We start from the raw sequence: 21183 nt of genomic DNA on the forward strand, positions 1-21183 counted from the left end.
GAATTGATTATTTTGCACTATTATCATATTAGTACAATTTTTCAAAAAGCTAGAGGTCAGCAGCTCTGTCTTTAGACTGAGAGAAACAGTTACTGATGTTGCATTTTCTGCGTACTTGTTCTTTATCGTTTATCTTAGTCAATTCACTCTCACGGGTCTACTATATTTATTTCTACATAATAGTAGTTTTGTTTAGATGTAGTACATAAAAGTAGTTTGACAATCTGTTAGCTAGTGTGCGTTTTTCTCAAACGATAGACACGCAGCTGGATATTGGTACTCTTGTAAATTAGTTATGGGCCCAGCTAGCCGTCCAGCACAATGAAGCACATGAATCACACAAGATCGAAATGAATGATTAGGAAGAACGAGTGTACCATCCGCTGCTGTTATCATTAGTGGAAGTTGCTATCGCGGCCGCTCCAATCTCTCAAGTGAAGATCTATACAAGATTTCTACGCAATGCAAAACTAGCCCGATTACCGGTGCAAGCAATTGCACGGGCTAGACACTAAGTACCATAAAATGATACAGACAAGGACATTATCTTAATAAATAGAGACGCAGATTTCCTGCGAGTTCTCGAATAAAGATACTGACAAGGACTTACGCATATATGCAAGTCTTCTATTTAAAAAATGGATTACGAAGATTATGTTGACATGTTGGCATATCCTCTCATGCGGGTCCGACGAGATGACTGTATGAAGCTTTTAGTTAACATACACATGTGTAGAAGATCACCACCCATTAAGGTTATGACTCATGATAAACTTTGCATGTGAGGAAAAGGGGATGTTAAGCTTCACATAGAGCCACCGTTAGAGCATCTCTAGTTGATCCCGTAAATTTCGGTACCATAATAAGTATACGGTAAACTTCGGTACCATAATTTCGGTACCATAATAATTACGGTATGCACGGTGCCCCCCCCCCCCCCCCCCCCCCCCCAGGGGCGGACCTACCCTCCCTGTTGGCCGGGCGGCTGCTCGGGCTTCCGGCCGCCGGCAAGCTGTATTTTATACATATGTGACATGTATTTGATATTGTTTAACACTTTGACACTGTTTGCCCAGGCTTCAAAATAGTCTTGGGTGTGCTTGTGCCCCCGCCCCGATGGATACGGTAACCCGTACCGTGGAACACTTGTTTACATGAGGAGCCCACCATCTTTGTTTTCCATATCCTTTTCTTCCCATCCCCGTGTTCAGGTGCATCTTGTGCCCCGCCCGTACCCTCATCGCTGCTGGCCACCACGCCGCAGCCATTCGCCTGTCTCCAGCATGTGCCCACGATGGCGGCCAGAAGGTGGTTCGAGCAGCGGACGCAGAGGAGTTGCTAACAGGTCGGGGCAAGGATGTATGGCACGAGGGCCTCCTGGTCTGTCTCGGATGGACTTGGTGTGTCTACAGTGAAGTCGAGCATGTAGGTGAGGATATCGGCGTTGGGCGGAATGGGCTTGGCCGACGGACTCCTTGTGCTTGGCGTGGTGGAGCAGTGGCAACTCGGTCGAGCGAATAGGACGGGATTAAGGAGGCTTGCGACATAGGGGGATTGAGCGAGGCAGGATGAGGGCACCCAAAAATCTACCAGAGTTTGGTCGGTATCAGGCGGCACTCAGGAACGTGGCCGGAGTTGGACCGATCCGGCAGAGCTACATCTTGAGATTTCCCAACATCCAAGGATCAATATGTTTATTGGATGCCAGAAAATTTGTCCGTTGAACTTTAGATATGAGAGATAGGAGGCTCGTTTTAAGGCCCGCCTTAAAAATACATGTCGACCTAGTTTTATGGGATGTAAAATGGACACTTTTTCACACAAACCCGTAAAATATCGATTAGTTTACAGTTTTGCATGTCTTAAGGATTTTCCAGCAAAAATGGAAGAAAACTAAAAAAAAGTAGAGAATGAGAGGAAGTTGGAAGAGGGTTGAGATCCGGCAACGGGTTTCTAACAAGTTTGTCAAGTCTACTTCCACTACATTGGGATTATTTCAATCTCTTGTGCCCATAAATCTTGTTGTCAGAATCTAAAATCTATGGTATTATGATGCATGACAACCTCTAGTGCTCTGCTCACTAGAGAAGAACTTTCTATATTCCACATTGGTAATAGTGGAGGAAGATTTATGTGGGGCTTTGTGTTCTGATATGATATTATAGTTCTGAACCTTAAGTGAAACAGTGTTTCAGCATGGGTGTGACCTTTTCTCTCAATGAGACATTATCTCAGCTCGGGTGTGAGCTGAGAAGTGTGATGTTCTTTCGTATATGTTGTTGCATATGTTTCTTTCCGTGTAGAGCTACAATATGTGAATTTGTATACAAGTGGTGCGAATATTATACTTTTTCTTTCCCGTGTTAAGTGTGTGCTACCTCCCGAGATCAGTGTCAGTTTCCCCAACACAACCCTCTATGCTGGAGGGTGCACACAAGCACTATACATGCAGATACACCAGGAGATCAATAAAATTGTTGTTTTTTGTTAAAAAACGAAATGCAAACAATTCAAACGTGATGTGTATGTGTATTTGTATACAATTGATCTAGAATTACAGTGGAAACTAATAAGCCCCATGTAAAATATGTCAAGTAGTCGTCAAATATATATAGGCCAGTGTGACCAAACTGTCAAGTGTCAACTATTGAGTTAAGAATGAATCCCCGCATCCTCCGGATCAAATATCGTTGTTCTTGGAGGAGCTCGAATTTGCTGCCTGTGGCGTCATCGTTTGCTCGTGGAAGAGCTGCGGTGCCGTTGAAGGCAGCAGGCTGCTCCACAAGTTCCAGTCGATCGTCCCAGCAGCAGCCGCCAGCTGCTGATCAACAGTGCAGGGGGCACCGTTAGTCTGCGAAATGTCGCCGTCGTCGAGCGTTGTCGGGCTCTGGAGCGGCGGTGGCATGTCGGAGGAGAACAGCTGCACCTGCTGCTTTGACTCTGCCGCCAGGCTGTGGTGATCGTGTGCAGGAGCGCCGCCGGCGACCATCAGCCGCGCGTTAGGGTTGTCGTAGTAGTAGTAACTGGAGGTGGAGCTGTAGCTGCTGTTCATCATCTGGTACCCGCCGCCGCTGCCGTAGGATAGCCTGTGTTGCTGGTTCGGCACCGGCTTCACAAACGCACGGCATACTACCCACCCTTCCTCCTGACCGTTCCAATTGTAGATGAAAAACAATCAGACCAAGAACACAATTGAGTTGATTTTAACTGAATTATATGCAGAAGAATAGATGTTAAATTTTGCATGCCATGCCTGTGTGGGCGCGTGCTCGTTGGACTGGAGGCGATACTCGTGGATGATCCAGTCGGTCTTGCGGCCGTTGGGAGCGCGGCCGCGGTAGAAGACGAGCGTCTTCCTCATCCCGATCACGGCCGCCGGCGACGACGACGAGGATGATGACAGCACCGGCTTGTCCCTCCCGGTGGCCTTCCAGAAGCCGGCGGCGGTGGCGCGGTTGGTGCGCGTGCCGCTTGGGTACTTGCGGTCCTTGTAACTGAAGAAGTAGTACTCCGTCGTCGGATCCTCCTGCCCTCCTCCGCCGCCGCCGCCACCATACTTGCCGCACTTTTCTGCAATTAAGAATTCAACATACACAGCTCGATCACCAGTCTCCATTTACCATTGCAAGCTAGTTGATCAGTACAATATGCATGACAGCATGAACAAGAAGTAGTCTCGGAAGATTTTGATTTACCTTGGAGATCCCATGGCTCTATCCGGTAGAGGTCGACCTCCTGGATGATGTCGAGATCGATCTTGTGGGAGGTGACCTTCCTGGCGAGGTAGTAACCGACGAGCTCCTCCTCCGTGGGGTGGAACCTGAACCCTGGGGGCACCGTGTTACAGGAAGACTCCTCCATTGCCAGGCCACCTCTAGGTAGCAGCTGAATGATGTATGGCCCGATCGATCAGATCAGATGATGTTCTGCGAGCTAGAGCAGGCAAAGGCTATCAGCTTTGGTCTCACAACTCAGAGCAGGCATGTGCATGTGTATCTGGCTGGGCCAGGAAGGAAGAAAAGCTCCTACAAATATAGGAAGGCATGCACTGCACTCATGCAAATCGAGATGACCGACCTAATTGGTTGTTGCACCATATACCATACCTAAAGGAGCGTAGACTCATACATATATACACACATACAGACATCATTGTGTTGGATTGGAATATTATAATTTGTATGAGAAAATCTAGCTAGACAACCGTATATTGTACTTAAGGGCTAGGCTACTGCTACTATTTTGGTTTCAGACATGGACTGATCGGTTAATTAGGACTAGCTCCATCAGCTTGTGACATACCAAAGTAGGAATGAATGTATCCAATGATGGATCCGATGTAGTACTAGTTTTCTGGATGGTGTGTAGTGAACCTTTTTTTGGAAGGTAGAGAGGGTCTCCTAGCTTGGAGTGCACTTCAGGGCTCATCTCTCACTCACATCCACCATCCGTATACTATAGTACTAGTAACGTTCCTTCTCTGTCACCTACAGCCTTCAGGACTGTACCACATAATAATACATATACAACAAAAAAGAACTATATATGTACTATTATATGGCCGATATGATTATGACAAATGTTGCAACAAACGACCAGATCGATGGCTATAACAACACAAGGCATATATATATGTACTTGGGTACATATAAAAACTCACCAAACTAATTAAGAGCTTGATGATGGATCGTTGATGCCAGGAATATATAGGGTCGCTGATAGCTAGAGGAGCTTGTGACCTATTTGTACACAACAACAATATGATAAGTTCATGCCACGTTCGATGGCTAGCTACTAGAACCTGAAGCTGATGCAAAGATGAGGGCTACAAGTGTTACAGGGTAGTGTGTGGAGATCTGCAACTAGCTAGCTAGAGCGTGTGGAATCTACCTAGAGAGAGAGACAGAGATCGACCGCAGAGAAAGAAGCTTGCTTGGTCGGTTTATAAGTCATCAACAAGTGACCACCACCACCACCACTGACTGTGAAAGTGACATACAGTTTCCAAGTTGAGACCTAAGATCAAATTGCAGAAATTATTTTCAACAAAGAATATGCATATGCGATTGATAATTGTTTTCCCTTTCCTTTTCTATGTCGCAAATACTACGAATCAAATGAAATTTTATTATTGGGGGTTAAGGCATGACATGCATGATGCTTGATAGGGGGAGATGTGTGCCAGAGGAGGCTCGGGGAGTACAAAGAATGGGAATGTGAAAGAAAAAAAAGGCCCAAGGAGGAGGGGGGCTAAAAGAGTAGGAAGGGGGAGCATGGCTAGCCGGCGAGGTGGTAAGATCAATGGCGGACACAAATGGTGTGCTAGAGTACCAATAATAGCGGCGCTATCAAAGACGAAACGAGGTGGTGGCACACTTAGCATCCAAACGGATAATGATCAGATCTTGATCGCAACACTGTGCTAGATATATAGAGGAGAAAGAGATAATGAAAGGACAAGGGGAGGGGGTAGTATCAACGAATATACACTTATTCATATGAACACCGTATATGTACACACATATGATCAGTGGCGGAGCGTTGCACAAAACAAAGGGAGGGCCAATTTCCTATAAAACAAAAAAATGCAATTCTTGCAGAAAAGAAAAACGAATCAACATAGAATTGTGATACCAATGGTTCTCTTCGAAAGCACCTTCGGCAGCTGTAGTTTGCTTCCGTTTGAACTGGATTTGACTAGTGGGAGAAAACATAGAGAGTTGGAAGCCTAGTTCATATGGATTAGAGTGAAGAAGCAACACAAGAAAAGAGAATTTTTGGGACGAGAGAAGTGGCAGTAGCTAGGAGAGTACAAGGAAGAACGAATCGATCCATCACAGTCCTGGCCAAATGGACGTATGGTCTTGGGCCATATGCAGTACTAAAGAAATTGGAGTTTGGAAAGACTGGGCCGAAGCCCGGTATGGCCTCCATTACCCTCCGCCGGTGCATATGATGATGTGTCCAAGTACAAGTATGAGTGATTCTTCTGGAACATCCTACCTCCTATTGTGTGGAGGAATGACTTCTGCTTGGATAAGCACGGAATATTGGATAAGCACGGAACATCCTACCTCCTTCATTGGCTTCGTTGGATTTCAAGCTGGATCAGATTGATCTTGACTTGGAGGCCAAGACAAGGTTCAGAGGCCATAGCGAACGGATAATTCTAAAGCCACAAAACACCCTTGAATCTCTAGAAAACCTAGGGTTTATCCTATAGCCACAATCGCCATAAAAAAAGATGTTACCTGCATTGGGGTCAGACCTGAACTTGGGTAATGTCTCTCTCATCTCGATTTACTCAGAGTTAGTACGCGGGATTCTTGTTCCCCTTACCCCCTTATGTTTCTACTATGACATAATCAACGTAAATTGTGCTTCAGGAGTGATAAATGACACAAGCGACAAAGAGAGAGGGGAAGGGCCGGTAGGGGATGACAATGAAACGTTATCAAACGGTCAAAGATAAGACAAAGGGAGTGAACAAAGGAAGAAAAGGTGGGGTGATTCTGCCGTGCCATAATTTTAGGGCACAATGTAATGACTTTCATTCTTTTCTCAACTCCTTATTCTTGATCATTATTTTCAATAATCCACTTTGTAGCTAGAAGATGCATTGCTAATGGTTGTAAGCCAACATTCCAGTCGACCTTTTTCCCGCCGTTATATTGCGTCTTAAGCTAGGCTTTGGTGCTTGGAATGGACGCTAGGTTGTTACATCACCCATATGATTTGTTTTGGCGGCAAAAAAGTGCATGTATGACGTGTACGTGTGGAGCCCATTAGTCTGGTACTTAATGGAAGATCTCTTACGGACCCACTGGTGATGATTAATACTGTAATACATGCGTCCAGATGATGAAATGATCATCCTCGATCGGCAAGCACAGACTCATGCATGCAGCATACTCACGCGCGCTAGTAATTCTTTGAGATACGAAGTAGAGTACTCAACGACATGTTATGATTTCTCGTGTAACAGGCGCACACCTTCGTACTGCATGTATTCCAACGTGTCCCCGATCGAGTAAAAAAGAAAGTACATTGTATCAGTAATATGGGACCAGATATTAACCACACTGTAGAGACCACAAACCTACTCCGTATGTGTTGTAACTAGCTAGGGCAGGCGATGTTTCCGTTCATAGAGAGGCTTCTGTGGTGACTTCGTTAATCGCCGGATCAATTTCTATAACTCTATCTTTCGAAGGTACTCATAGAGGTAGATTGTGTGTGCGCAAGTTCACAGAATTGAGTGTATCTGTGTATGTACTTACTTGTCTAACCATATTTGTTGGAAAGGTAAATTTTTGTCCCTCGGGGGAAGGTTGGTACTCATTAAACTCGATTATTATCGATCCAGATTCTTTTGGCAAGGGGACAGCAAGAAAAAAAAATATCAACTGGTTAAATGAAGTATAGTTTGTAGTCCCAAAGATCGGGCTTGGAGTTCATGACCTGGAGGTCAAGAATTCAGCTCTGCTAGGTAAATAGTTGTTTAAGCTTCTTACCGAGGATGGGATTTGGCAAAGTATTCTTCGGAGAAAGTATATCGGCTCGAAGATGTTATCCCAAGTGGTTTGGAAACCTGGGGATTCACACTTCTGGGCTGGTCTCATGGCGACAAAAATTTTCTTTTTTCGCCATGGTACTTTCTCGATCAAGAATGGGGCACAAATACGGTTCTGGGAAGATGTTTGGTTAGACAATACACCCGTAAGTGAACAGTATCTTGTTTTGTATAGTATTCTTCGTTGCAAAGGTGATACCATTGCCACATTAATGGCTACCTCACCTCCGAATGTGACGTTCAGACGAGTTTTGCTTGGGCAAAGGCTAGTGGCATGGAATACCTTAATTCATCGGCCGGGAGATATTCAACTATCGCCTGAACCGGACGAGTTTAGATGGAATCTTCATGTAGATGACACTTTCTCCGTAAAATCTTTATACAATGCGATCATTCATTCTGATATACCAGTTGATAATAATAAGAAAATTTGGAAGATGAAGATACCATTAAAAATAAAAAAAAATGGATGGTATCTTCGTCGAGGAGTTATTCTTACCAAAGACAATCTTGTTAAGCGGAATTGGCGCGGAAGTACACAATGTGTTTTTTGTCATCATGATGAAACCATCAAACACCTATTTTTCCAATGCCAGTTTATGAGATCTATATGGTCATCATCCAAGTAGCGTCTAGCCTGTATCCTCCAACTAGTGTGGCCAATATCTTTGGCAATTGGCTTCATGGTATCGATTCAAGGTTTAAGTTGCTTCTTAGGGTGGGAGCGCTAGCAGTTATCTGGGCGATTTGGCTAAGTAAAAATAACAAGATTTTTAACGATAAAAATTGCTCTTTGTTGCAGGTCATCTACAGATGTACAGGTATTCTCCGTTTGTGGTTACCTCTTCAGCGAGTGGAGAACCGAGACCTATTTATGGAGGTCTGTACACGGTTGGAGGCTACGGCGAGGGATACCTTTTCCCTATATGGGTGGCAGCATAGTCTACGGACTGAAGCCCCACCCACACCTTCGGCGTTATATGATTCATCGCTTCGATATGTATCTCGTCTAGTTTTTTTTTCATCTTTGTTTTGAGACACTTAAACGGTTGTGTGCATCCTGGTTATGCAGAGGCTGGATGTAAGTGCTTTTCAAAGTAATAAAACATCCTTTATCGAGAAAAAATGTACTTACTTGTGAGCATCTACTGTGTTTCGCAAAAAAAAGGCCACTAGCCCATCTTTATGTTTGTCAATGTTTCCTATTCGATGTAATTCAATTGCTTCTAATTTATTGGGCGGCCAATGGTTGTCGCTGTCTGAATTGGTGAACGTCATGCTTCTACTCCAGTGATCAGACAGTGACTGCTCTCCATATAAGGCACATGAATCCTCAGTGTGGGGGATTAATGGAGTTAATCCAGATTCTGGAAGGAGCAATGAACCTGCTATACTCCTACTGTAATCTAATTATATACCTCCTGGTAGCCAGCAGGTAGCCCCACTAACACCGACCAACCAATCGTCTGGCAGCCATCTCCAAAGTAACCCTTCTTATGTACTTTTGCTTCTTGTCCAAGGCTTAGTGTGGATAGAGTTCATCATCATGTGCCGGTTCATCCTCTCACTTTCAGAATTTGTCGATCTTTTTTCAAGTTGAAAAGAACGTGCTTATATTAATTGTCGAATTGTTGTGTGTATACATGTACGAAGGCATTCATGTGCTCGAGTACACACTACAAGGAAAGGAACCAACATATATCAATACCTCGTCACCTAAGACTACTCACAATGGGAGTATCATAGCTAGTATCATGCACTACATGCATGCAAAAAAGCTGATGTGTCATATCAATTAATGATGAAAGAGATGATAGTGGTATCATAGGTAGTACAGTATCATAGCACGTAAAATTAGAAAAATTAATGTCAAACAAATCTTGTACACACATTTGCATTGAGATTCTACAAATCATTAAATATATGTAACATATGATACTACTAGTACATGATACTATGCATTGTGAATGTAGTATCATACACTAGTATCATATGCATGATACTACTATATGATACTCCCCATTGTGACTAGTCTAAGATGTGGGTGATGCGTTTTAGGAAGAACGTTATGAGATTCGAGGAATATTTATTATCCATCTCATCACTCACTCAAGATGTGGGTGGAGATATGGGACTAGGGTGGATCAAGTTGTGAATCAGCTGTTACCAATAAATCGACACGAGGTGTATTTATTTTTGACACAAAACGATATGTAAATTCTCCTGCTTAACATCGAGTCAAGCTCCTTCACTTTCAGTGGCAAGAAATTGCTCGCCACACCTGTGGCAAGAAATCATTTGTGTAACAATTGGGTAGGGTGCTAAGAAATTGGGTCACACCACAAATGAGGCAAAGAACCAAACACTGGACTAAGAGCAGTGTGGCATGCCTGTCCTAAAGAACTAGCAACTTATCGCCTATGAGTAGTTACTTATGACTCCATCGTGATGCTTGATCCGAATGCCAGACATAAGAATGTGGCAAGACGTTTGCACAAATTGGGCAGGAATTTGTAAAAAAAGACGTACCCACAAAATCAGCAATGATAACAGACTAAATATAAGTGAAAGGAAGATGAGAATCCACGGCTACAAGAAGACGAAACTGAAGCCCTCCTACCTTACATGGATTTACCACAAAATCAAGTTACTCTGTCCGAAAGCAGAACACATCGATTCGAGGTACTCCATCAGCCAATATATTATAGAAGCAGATCTGGTATTGTGAAAACAGTTGAATTAAGCAAATAGTACATAGTCAACAAAGATACATTTATATTTTGTTCACCAAGCAGGATCATGGTTCTTGGCACCCGACTTTACGAACATTGCCCAATATCATGCGAAAAACTTGGAACTTGTAGTCCTTTACAAAAGAGAACTACTGCACATGCTCCAACCTAAGCATCCATCTCAAGTAATTGACAACACTGAACTAATCATAAAAAAATTCAACCGAGGTATCAGAGACGCAAGACTTCAGATGACAGAGCATGCATGTACTCTTTGGTACCAAGACGACAGAAATGTTCAGGGCTCCCTCTACACAAATAAATCTCTTAATTTGGTGAACAGTGGCTAGCACCTCCATACACTTCAGTCCCAACGCTAATTAATCTTTCACTTTACTGTTCCAATCAAACTTCTCTGTTAGATCAGCAGCTTAATTTCCTACCGCACAACAGACCAGCGGGTTCAAGGGTAGGGCAACATCACTCCTGCTTGCTACGGGCCTCACGAGCACGGTGCTTGAGCTCAGCCCTTTTCCACCTTACCATCAGCATGCAGAGCGTCACAAGGGTGTTCACCTGCAGAACAAGTGCATAAGTGACAGTCGCCCACAATAAAAGCAGATAGAGATGCATACAGACACACAATGAATAACATGGCAGGCGAAGCGCTTACCAGAATAAGTATTGTAATCACAAGCAGGGGACCAGACCACATGACCGAGATGAAGAGACCTTGGGGATCAAAGTAGTTCTGGCTTGAGAAGCTCTTCCAGTTTTGTCCTAAGAATGCGTTTAATTTCTCGGCAAGAAATACACCAGAAACTGCAACAATTACAAAAAGTAAGCAAACTGCATAAATCGAAACAACATCAAGAAAAGGACATTCAAGTTCAACTTAAGCAATGAGTTCAGTTCTATAATAATTGTGCAATCAGCCTAACTTTTTTTCCTGGATTTATTTTTTGGGCTAGTTATGGGCACTTAGGGTCTGTTCGGTTCTGGGATAGACTGGAATGGAATGGAACCGTTCCATTACTAGAACCCATTCTTGCGTTCGGTTTGGGGATGGAATGGAATGGAACGGTTCCTCGGAATGGCATATTCCCTCCAGATGCGGAACAAACCCGTCCGGCCGATTCGGCCGGACCAAGTGGAACGGGTGATTGTCACATGCTGATTAATTAAGTTTAGCAATAATTAACCAAGTTTAGCAATAATTAATCAAGTTTAGCACTACTTAATCAAGTTTAGCAAATAATTAATCGAGTTTAGAATAATTAATCGGGTGACTATCTCACCCAGTCCATTCCATTCTCATCCCATTCCAAAATCGAACACAGGTGGAATGGTTCCATTCTATTCCACCCCATCCAAAAAACGAACACACCCTTAGTTTTTGGTCCACGACTTGCACAGATCCTGGTTCCGCGACTGTTCACAAACCTATTCTGTTAAGTCTCTACTCTATGTCATCAACATGCCAATACCAGAAGTTTGAGCCATGATTTCTCAGAAGCAAAGGACCACTGAGAAGCAGGCCAAGGGAGCAATCTAGCTTAAATCCAAACTTGCATATGTACTTATCATTACTTGTTAAATAATTCAAACTAATCATATATATTTCAGTTTTACCCTGATGTAAACTACCATGCAAAGAAGTAAAAAAAATGTGAAGGTCCTCGCACGGTACAGAACTAGAAACTGGAGAAAAGAAAACTTCAATGCTGATGCAAATTAGAGAAGATTTCCAAAGTTGATACATCTGCACCCCGTGATTATTTTAATGGATTCAAGAAAAAGCAATGCACAAATATATTGGTACTTACGGCTGGTATAGCATGGCATTCGAAATTCACATAACATGAACGATGCACACATTCGGTAAACAATGGTACTATGAGTCTGAAGGCCAAATAAAGAACAAACAAACGATAGGAAAATAACACTCACATGTCAAGGCTGACAACATAAGTTGGAAATTGATGTTCCTCCTGGATATGATGGTTACCAGCAGCAGGATAAGATGGAAACTTATCATACCAATCAACCAAGGTTCCTGAAGAACACAAAAGGAAAAGATCAGTCAAGGTAAGAACATAGACGGCGATCACCCATCAGATGACGTGAAGTTGATGAGACAGTCCAATATGAGCACACATACATCAGTCGCATCAAGCAAAAAACGGTAGTAGCTAGCTACTCGGCAAGTAAAACGGTACTACTAGCTACTGAGTTCCATGTGGGAAAGCATCATCTTGGAAGCACCGACATTGGAGCAATCACAAGCGGTAACACCTTACATTTCAAATTCGGAATTTAATTTCAGATAACGGGGTGTTGCTGGGTTTACTTGCCAGTACATCCGAAAGTGTAAAGAGGAAAGATATGAGACTGTTCGTCCTATATAGTCTACGAAATCCGCCACTCCACCCAAACCATTGCTGAATCTGAAGAGAGATCCAGGCAAGGCGTGTGACAATGAATCACATCTTCGGTCGGATTTGCTCGAGGACACTGTCTTCTGGCGGTTGCGGCGCGCCTGCTACTTCCCGGTGAATGCGAGGGAATCAAAGAGGAAGGGGAGGGGAGAAAAGGAGACGCACCTTCCAGTCGACGGCGTGGAAGAAGCCGATGAAGGTGTCGACGGCGGGGGCGAACCCGCCGCGGAGCTCGGTGGAGACGCGGCCGAAGAGCTCCGCCACCACGTCGGCGTGCTCGTTGAGCGCCGACCGCACCTCCTCCACCGCGCGCCCCACCGCCGCCGCAGCCGCCGACGAGGAGGAGGAGGCCATCTCGTCGCGTGATCTGATCTCTCTGCGCTGCTCTCCTCTTTTCTGCAGGAGACGCAAAGGCGAGGTCGTTCCTTCTGCCTAAATTGGGGCCACGCGTCAGTGGTCAGTGACATCAAACGGTAGAGCGGATTGGGCCGGGCTTCTCGTTCGACTGGGCTGGGCTTGCGCCCAGAACAAATTATACATCGCCAATCAACAGAGAAGCTGGAAATTCAGCTATTCATCTTTTAACGTACCAGGTCTCAAATATATATAAAAAACTATCCAAACATGTCAAAAAAATAAATAATAACTATCCAAACGTGCCAGAGTAAAATCATCTCTTTTGATAAACAATTTGCTTTTTTTTTCTATTACTATAAAAACTAAACTCGTAGCAAGGGAAAATAGAGGCTTGAACGTTGCTCCAGTCGACGCTCATTAGCAAGGGCTAAGTGTGGTGACCCGGCTTACCACTGCATGGTGTAGTATGCAAGTCTGATATAACACCAATGAAACACCGTTCCACTAGTATTATATCGCTCAGAGTGGTACAACAGAAACATATGCGGGTCCAAGGTATGTCTATAGAATTACATCACGGACTACTGTTACAAAAGATCATCACAGACCTCCTACTTTACAATGAGGTAAAACTGCAAATAAACTCCGGAAGAACGACTCGTAGTCTAATCCTATCACGAACTCTATTTGTAGAGTATTTGACTAGCTATAGGGCTATGAATAGATTCTAGCTAAATAGGAGCTAGGTTTAGGAAGCTAGTTCCCTTCTATAGCTAAACTAGGTTTTCTCCTTGATGTATGTGGTATCGACTCTTCGACGGGATCCTGTCTCGTGAAGTAGTTGTTGACTCCTCGGCCTTCGAGTTGCACTTGTAGATCCTCCTTCGATGCCTCCATATCTAAGCGGGGATTTAAGAGTGGGATGAGTACGAGCGTACTCAACAAGTTCATTATAGGAAAGAGGTGTTTAATGCACTAGCTACGGCATTAGACCGGAAAGTCTAATACCAATGCAAGTTTTTATAACCATTTCTTCAAAGGGTTGCTTTTATTCGGAAGAACTATGTCCGTCGACCTTCACCGGTTTACTAGAACTTCATGGAGCTCCTTTCCGGCCGCGTTCGCAGTTCCATATCCGGAACAGGGAGTGACGAGTCACGGTTCTTTACACTCGCGAGAGGTGTGTTGCTTTACCCATAAGAGATCTTAACCTTGGTGCCAACCGGGCAATTGTTCCCGTCCACACTTCCTTTGGTGTGAGGCCCGGTATAAGGTCTAGCCAATCATGTTCCTCCGCTACCTCGAACACCCACCCTTTGTTGCATACCCCGACCACTGGGTCCTCGTCGGTCCCATTATTCCCGTAATTTCGGGGTGGACCCCGACCACGACAACGGTTTGGGACTCGTTAACCAAACTCCTTCGCCGGTAGCTGCAACCCATCATAGACCACATTACCGTGGGGAATTAGAAGGGGATCCCCACCCTCAAGTTGTTCCGCAAGCGAGCAACCGCTACGGTAAGCAACGGCTATACCGTGGGGAATTAGAAGGGGCTCCCCACCCTCAAGTTACTCCGCAAGACACAAGCTGCTACGGTAAGCGCATCCGTTGATGAACGAGAGGTGGAAACACTTTTGACTACTCCGTCCCACTCCGGATCTTATGGTTAACACGGGTATTACGGCACAAGAATCATCGGCGACATTTGTTGTTTAATCCTAGATGGATAATAACCCTTGCAATGGAACCTCCACCATATCAACACAATCCATGGTTCCATTGCCCACCACATAGTCATATTCATAGTTATGAAAGTAGTGGTTTTGGTTTTTATGCAATAGTGATAACCATAGTACTTTGCAAGTAATTTGATAAAGATACTCAAATGACATGAGCAAGTGATGAACTTGCCTTTCTTGGCTGCAAGATTATGCGGACAAGGTCTTCGATGCGTAATAACTCCAAATTCTGAAATAGCATCATCGTCCGGTAAGGACGATGTTTAAAAGATTGGCAATGATGCAATAATGCATAGGAATGAGATGCAATCGCTCTAAGCGTGACCTAACCCCGATGATTTTAGGATCGGTGAGTTGTAATGATTGATTCGGGGTGTGTTGCACTTTTAGAGTGATTTACAAACAAGGTTCTTATTAGGTTCTTGTTGTATTAGAATCATGAGCAAGTGATAACATGTATAGTAACAATCATACACATCAAGGAATTGTAGTTGTATAATAAGTAAAGAGCAAGTTGTCAATTTTAATACTATGTGGCATGGTTAATGATTACTTGTTATATTCTTCAAAAGAATAACTTTTGAAGAACATGTTCTTTAATGAGGAACAAGTATGATAATTTGGTTTGTGGGGTTCTATGGTTGACTATGGTTCTATCTAGTTTTCGGAGTAGGTAGTAGATGGATCATAACCTAGTTGGATTAATCAACACTTAGGGCTTGTAAGGTTGAGTTAAACCTGGCGAGTCTAAGCAATTATTCATACAAGGTTGCTATCAAGATTGGTTCATCTTGTTGGTGATAGCTAGCTAGGGTTTATAGGTCCTTATAAGCGGGGTTGATGATGATTCTTTATTTTCTTCAAAAGAATAACTTCGAAGAACATACTTCTTAAATAATAAGAAGTATATCTATTAGGGTTGAGGTTGTCTAGGTTTTGTTATTGGATTCATTAAGTAAGGAATGGTGGTTTCCTAAATAGGATGTTTAATAATTATCTCACACTAATAGGTTTTAGTGGAACGAGGGTTATGTAGTGCAAAATAATAGGTATGGTTGCTATTTGGGTTCATCACCATGGTGTGATGTTAAGTAAGAATGATTAAAGATGATTATTTTGGTAATAGGATCTAGGGTTTACACTTGGTTAACCCTACTTGATTATCTAGGTCCGATGAAGTTGAACACATGGGATACCCATATATTAGTGATAGGTCTTCTACATTTTATGTGACCAGGACAAGTATTTAACCTGTTACTATGGTTCTATGCTTTGAAAGAAGGTACCATGATCACATGCTCTAACCTAGGGTTTAGGTTAGAAGTAATTTAGGTTTCACATAAGATGATAGAGTTAGGGTTTTAGATAAGATTTAGGGTTTATGATTCTCATGAAATTATGAAGTTGTGATTTCATAATGGAACTAAGTTTTCCTATTTGTGATATAATTCTTAAAGTAATAATTGGTAACAAAGTTGAAATTATTAATCACTTTGATATAACAATAATAATGGATTTAACGATGTATTATAAAGAAAATATGATAAATACTATTAGGGTTTCGGGTTTTAATTAATAATTGAATTAGTGATCAATTAGGATTTTCATAGGATTAGACATAACCATCTAGAAATATTTGTTGTTTTATATGGCATATTAATGTGAAGTAATATTTAATATTTTCTTTATGTGAATAATTGAAACAAGAAATTATATGTTTAGTATTTAGGTTTAAATTATAAAAAAAAATAGAGGAATCTCCAAATTATTGTTCCTTTGATTTTAAAGTATTTGTTTTATATTATTATGGATATAATTTTCTGTTACTAACTTTTATTTATTGGTTGTTATTTAATTAATTTCAAATGATAGAATTTCCTAGGAAAAATAAAGAAGGAAGAAAACTATGGACCAAATGGCTCAATGGGCTGGCCAAACTAGTCCGGTCTGGACCGGACCAGCCCGATCTGGTTTGGGTCAAACCACGAGCCCCCGACCCGACCGTCTCTCATGCTCACCTCTCTCGCACCCACACACGCGCACGCGAGCGCGCCCGCACCCCTTCACGGCGATGCGCGCCACGCGCCGCCGAGCTGCCGTCCCGGCCATCACTAGACGCTTCCGGCACCGCCGCACGCCGCGCGAGGCTCCGCCATTCTCTCCTCTATCTAACCCCTACTGGCGCCCCTCTCTTCGCTAACGCATGCGTGCACGCGCCCGTGACGCCCCGGCTCCGCCGCGCCGCCCTTTTCCGGGCCGCCTCCGCCCTGCTCCGGCGCCGGCATGAGAGGGCTTTGGTCTGCCTTAACCTGCTCTTCAACTCCCCCTCTTCGATTTGATTTTCGTGCTGCCCTTGGTTTTTCCCCAACCCTACTGTAGCGGCACCTCCGCCTCGACTCCGGCCGATGTTGGTCGCCCCTCCCGGCATCTGTTGCTTGCCTACACGGCCTACCCCGTTGCTCGTTTTTGATCTTGCTTCCTCGACTTCCTACCAGTCGCTCACGAGCCCTCCCATGGTTCGTGCTCGACCCTCTCGTCCCCGTGGTGTTTCCGTGGTGGTGGTATGGTGATGCTCGTGTGGCTAGTTCCCCTTCCTCGACGCCGCGTGAACGACAATATTCGGCAACCCCGGCGCCCTCCATCTCGCTGCTTGGTTGATTTGGTGGTGTATTGGTGGTGGTGTGGTGTTGCTTGCTGCTGTGCGAGTGTGATGCCGGTGAACTGGTGGTGTGGTCACTACTTCGTCCTCGACGCCGGCAGGATGGTGCCGTAGGCGCAACCCCGGCGTCGCCTACTGTGCTGATTCCTCTGCTGCAATCACTGTGAGCTAATTCACTCCCCTCTCACTACTCTCTGTACTCTTTATGGCTATGCGAGTGGTATATGCTTGTTGTGCTCGAGTGAGGTGTTGGCTTAAGAATTGGTTTGATTATCAATAACAAATGCTAATTATAAGGCCTCACTTTGGATGATTTGCTTATGCTATGACTGAAGAAACTGAACCTGAACAGTTCAGTCAACTGAAGTAATTCAGCTATATCCCTTTACATCTTATTACTGAATTTGGAAATGTGAGATGCATCATTATTTGCTTACAGATTGATGCTCTGTTGGTGGCTCGTTTATGAGCTTAGATCTATACTTATATTACTAGGCTGCGACTATGGTCCTACTTGGTTGGTCGAAGCATTTCGGACGAGTATATAACCATATGTAATTGCCCTACTTGGATTCTATGTTCTTGTGATGCCCTCGTTTGGAATTGCTTTATCATCCCAGGCATACATGATCTGGTTATGTTGCTTTACTCGAGAGTATGCATTATATATTTACTTGATGCTTGATTTGGCAATTTACTTGATGGCTTGCTGGGTTAACTTGTATGCTTATAGCCTCTGATTGTTGCATGGTGCTACTTGGTTGGCCCGGGTAATTTCCTGGACCCCAAGTAATTCCTGGAGCAAGTTGTGTATTACGAGCTGATTATGGTGATGACTAAATCGAGTACACAAACAATACTGGACAGATCCTTGCTTAATAATTACGGTGATGCCTCTAATTGGATGATTAATCATCCAGGCATATGTAGTCAGTCGTATTTCCTTTATCGATGAAGTTGAGTATACGCTTGCAGACATGCATTATTTACTTGATGCTTGGTTTGGTGGTTTGACTATGAGCTTAGAAGCATGCTTACTGAGCTTTGGTGCCCCATTTTACTTGTGCTTTTAGTTATGGGATGTGGTTACTCATTCATAGATCATGTGTATATATAATCCTGAACAAGCTTGTCTTGGTGGTGTATTGAGATCTGTCTCTGGATAGATATACTTGCTTATAAATGGATACTTTATATGGTGGTTAGCTTGTGCTTAAGCTGATGTTCTTACGAGCTTAACTTAATGTCTTTTCTTCCTTTACATAAGTGCCCATGTGCTTTCTAATTATTACATCTATCCTGTGGTGCCTCGGATGAGTGTGCACGGGATACATATGTATGAATAGGATGCGGTGTCTGTAGGTGCTTGTGTAAAATGAGAAGTAGGCATTGATCATAGCTGTAGGGTCAGATGATGCGATCTGTCCATCCAAGCTCCTAATGATGCTTGAATTAACTTGAATGGACAGATCGATGCTTGCTTTAGCCGATGATGCAAAGGCTGAGGCTCAATATTGGATAAGGATAGATACTAAAAGATGGCTTTCCCAATCTCGATGATGTTGCAGCATAGCACCTCTATGCCTATCTGAGAGAAATAGATCCCTCCAACCTCCTAGATCAAAATCTAGTTGCAGGATATAAGGACCCGATGGCTTCATGTTTTCCCCGTATTTCACTTCATGTGGTTATGCAAATGCAAGAACGAGATATTTGCATTTACGGTGGATTCCTACCTTCGATCTTGATAGCTTGAGCTTCTTGATTACGGAGTAAAACCTTTTCCTTGTGCTAGCCTCGTAGCTCCTGATGGCTTGATTTGCTTCCTGATGGTTTTGAGTGGCCAACTATGGGGTTCTTGAGTTCTACCTTTTCCGGATAACTACGAGATGCGTGTGTGCTAGGAGAACTCGCTGGTACTATTTATCTCTGTTGTAGCTGTGTTGACAACACACCAAGCTGCATGTGTGTGTGAGCTACCCTGCCTGTGTGGTGCAAGTTTCCACCAGGTGCATCTCCCTTGAGGATCAGCTCGGCCACCAAAATATCTATACTTGTTTATCTTATTCTAACCTTGCCATTTGGCAATCACTTCCCTTTTTGTGTTTTATTTGTTTTGCGGGGGATTAAGTTGTACAAGAAGATGATGTTGATCTTCTAGATTTAGTTTAGGATTTAATTTTCCTTTTCTCATACTTGTAATATTTGTAAGTTGTATTAATATTGGATATTGTAATGACTTTGTAAATGTGTATTCAATTAATAGAATGTAATTTCCCTATTCTTAATTCAACATTGTTTGAATTATAATTGGAAAGTTATAATCTGAATTCAAATTTGAATTCAAATACTTATTTGAATTTCTTTTATATTTTATTGTATATGATTGTTTGGAACCCAAATTCAAATTATTGTTTGCATAGTTGTCATTTATATTTGAGTCAAGTTTCACTTGCCTTTCTCACAAGTTCCGAAATCAACAAAGGTCATGTCAAAGTTTATTGCACTCATGTCGTCGACCTTAGTCAATTCCCATCAACACAAGCGAAACCTTGATCTCTTTGTGTTTTAAATAAAAGCGCGAAAATTCCCTGGATTTTCTATGCATGAATGCAATGCACACATCTGTTTGCTCTATTTTTGTAACCCCAATACCTGGGATATTACGGTCTCTACCCCTTAAACTAAACTTCGTCCTCGAAGTTTGATCTCTCTCACATTTCGGAGCTTGGATCTGACTTGTGCAGACTACGACTTTTCTTGAACTCCGTATTGAACTTACTGGATATAATTGAATATATCCCTTTTCCAGATTCTTCCTGGAATCCACTAGTGTCTGTCTCTGAACCATAGTTCTTACTTTGATTCTTTGATTTCTTCCAATATCATTTTCTTGTTTCCATTCTCATTGACGATTCAATGATTAGGACTTCTTCTGGTACTGCTAGTCTTAACTGAAGACTAATTTAATAACATACTCCTATTTGGTAAAATAGGTCTTTGTTTTCCCTTACTACCAAAATTGGAGTAATGGTGCTTAATAAGGTACTAACTATGGAATTGGTCGTGATGGTTTATTTTTCTAATAATGGATTAGACTCATTTAGTCCATCCAATCATGGTTTACAATTGATACCTATAACTCTTTAGATTCATTTAGGTTCCATGAAAGGAATCTTTCATGTAGTCTACGATTCGGTATGGTCAAATCCCTTCGGTCTTTGACCTCCTTGAGCTCTATTTGGTCTACGATATTTTCTTCGTCCAACTTCTTTATCTTTGACTTACTTGAGCTTAAGTACTTCGAGTAGATATTACTTATTTGCTCAAGTTATAATCCACTTCTTACGTCCTCGAGGTATAAACCTCGACTTCCGGTCTGACCTTCTTTTGAAGGTATTGTTCAACAATCTTATGAAAATAAGATCGAACTTCCTCTCAGTTCAGACCTTCTTCTTCTATTATGCTCAAAGTATTGAGTTATTGTACATTCAACTCAATCTTTACTCTACCCCTTAGAGTTTTCTTATGGTCTTCAACTCCTTTTCTTCCAACTATTGGACTTATGGTTGGAATATTGGTCTGGGTTCTAACTTATGGTTTTACTTCTTCTAAGGTGTCGCGAAGAATGTTTATGGTGTATCCACTCAATTGTGGATATCCAATGTGAATCCTTCGACTAA

At 42.8% G+C, this 21183-nt stretch overlaps 2 protein-coding genes across 2 annotated transcripts; both read right to left on the reverse strand.

The window, feature by feature from the left end:
- Positions 1-2680: 2680 nt before the first annotated feature.
- Positions 2681-4711, reverse strand: LOC124656875 (NAC domain-containing protein 30-like). Its single transcript, XM_047195539.1, has 4 exons — positions 4661-4711; positions 3696-3933; positions 3254-3570; positions 2681-3145 (listed from the first exon to the last, which is right to left on the reverse strand). The coding sequence occupies exons 2-4, from the start codon at positions 3859-3861 to the stop codon at positions 2681-2683; spliced, it is 948 nt and encodes a 315-aa protein (XP_047051495.1). The 5' UTR covers positions 3862-3933; positions 4661-4711.
- A 5668-nt stretch (positions 4712-10379) lies between these two features.
- On the reverse strand, positions 10380-13097 carry LOC124683415 (transmembrane protein 18-like). The gene is made up of 4 exons (XM_047217929.1): positions 12909-13097; positions 12256-12361; positions 10979-11127; positions 10380-10881 (listed from the first exon to the last, which is right to left on the reverse strand). Exons 1-4 carry the CDS (start codon positions 13095-13097, stop codon positions 10786-10788), a joined length of 540 nt encoding a protein of 179 aa, XP_047073885.1. The 3' UTR covers positions 10380-10785.
- Between the last annotated feature and the right edge of the window lie 8086 nt (positions 13098-21183).

Source organism: Lolium rigidum, chromosome 1 (assembly GCF_022539505.1).
Source record: "Lolium rigidum isolate FL_2022 chromosome 1, APGP_CSIRO_Lrig_0.1, whole genome shotgun sequence".
Classification (NCBI taxonomy): Eukaryota; Viridiplantae; Streptophyta; class Magnoliopsida; order Poales; family Poaceae; genus Lolium; species Lolium rigidum.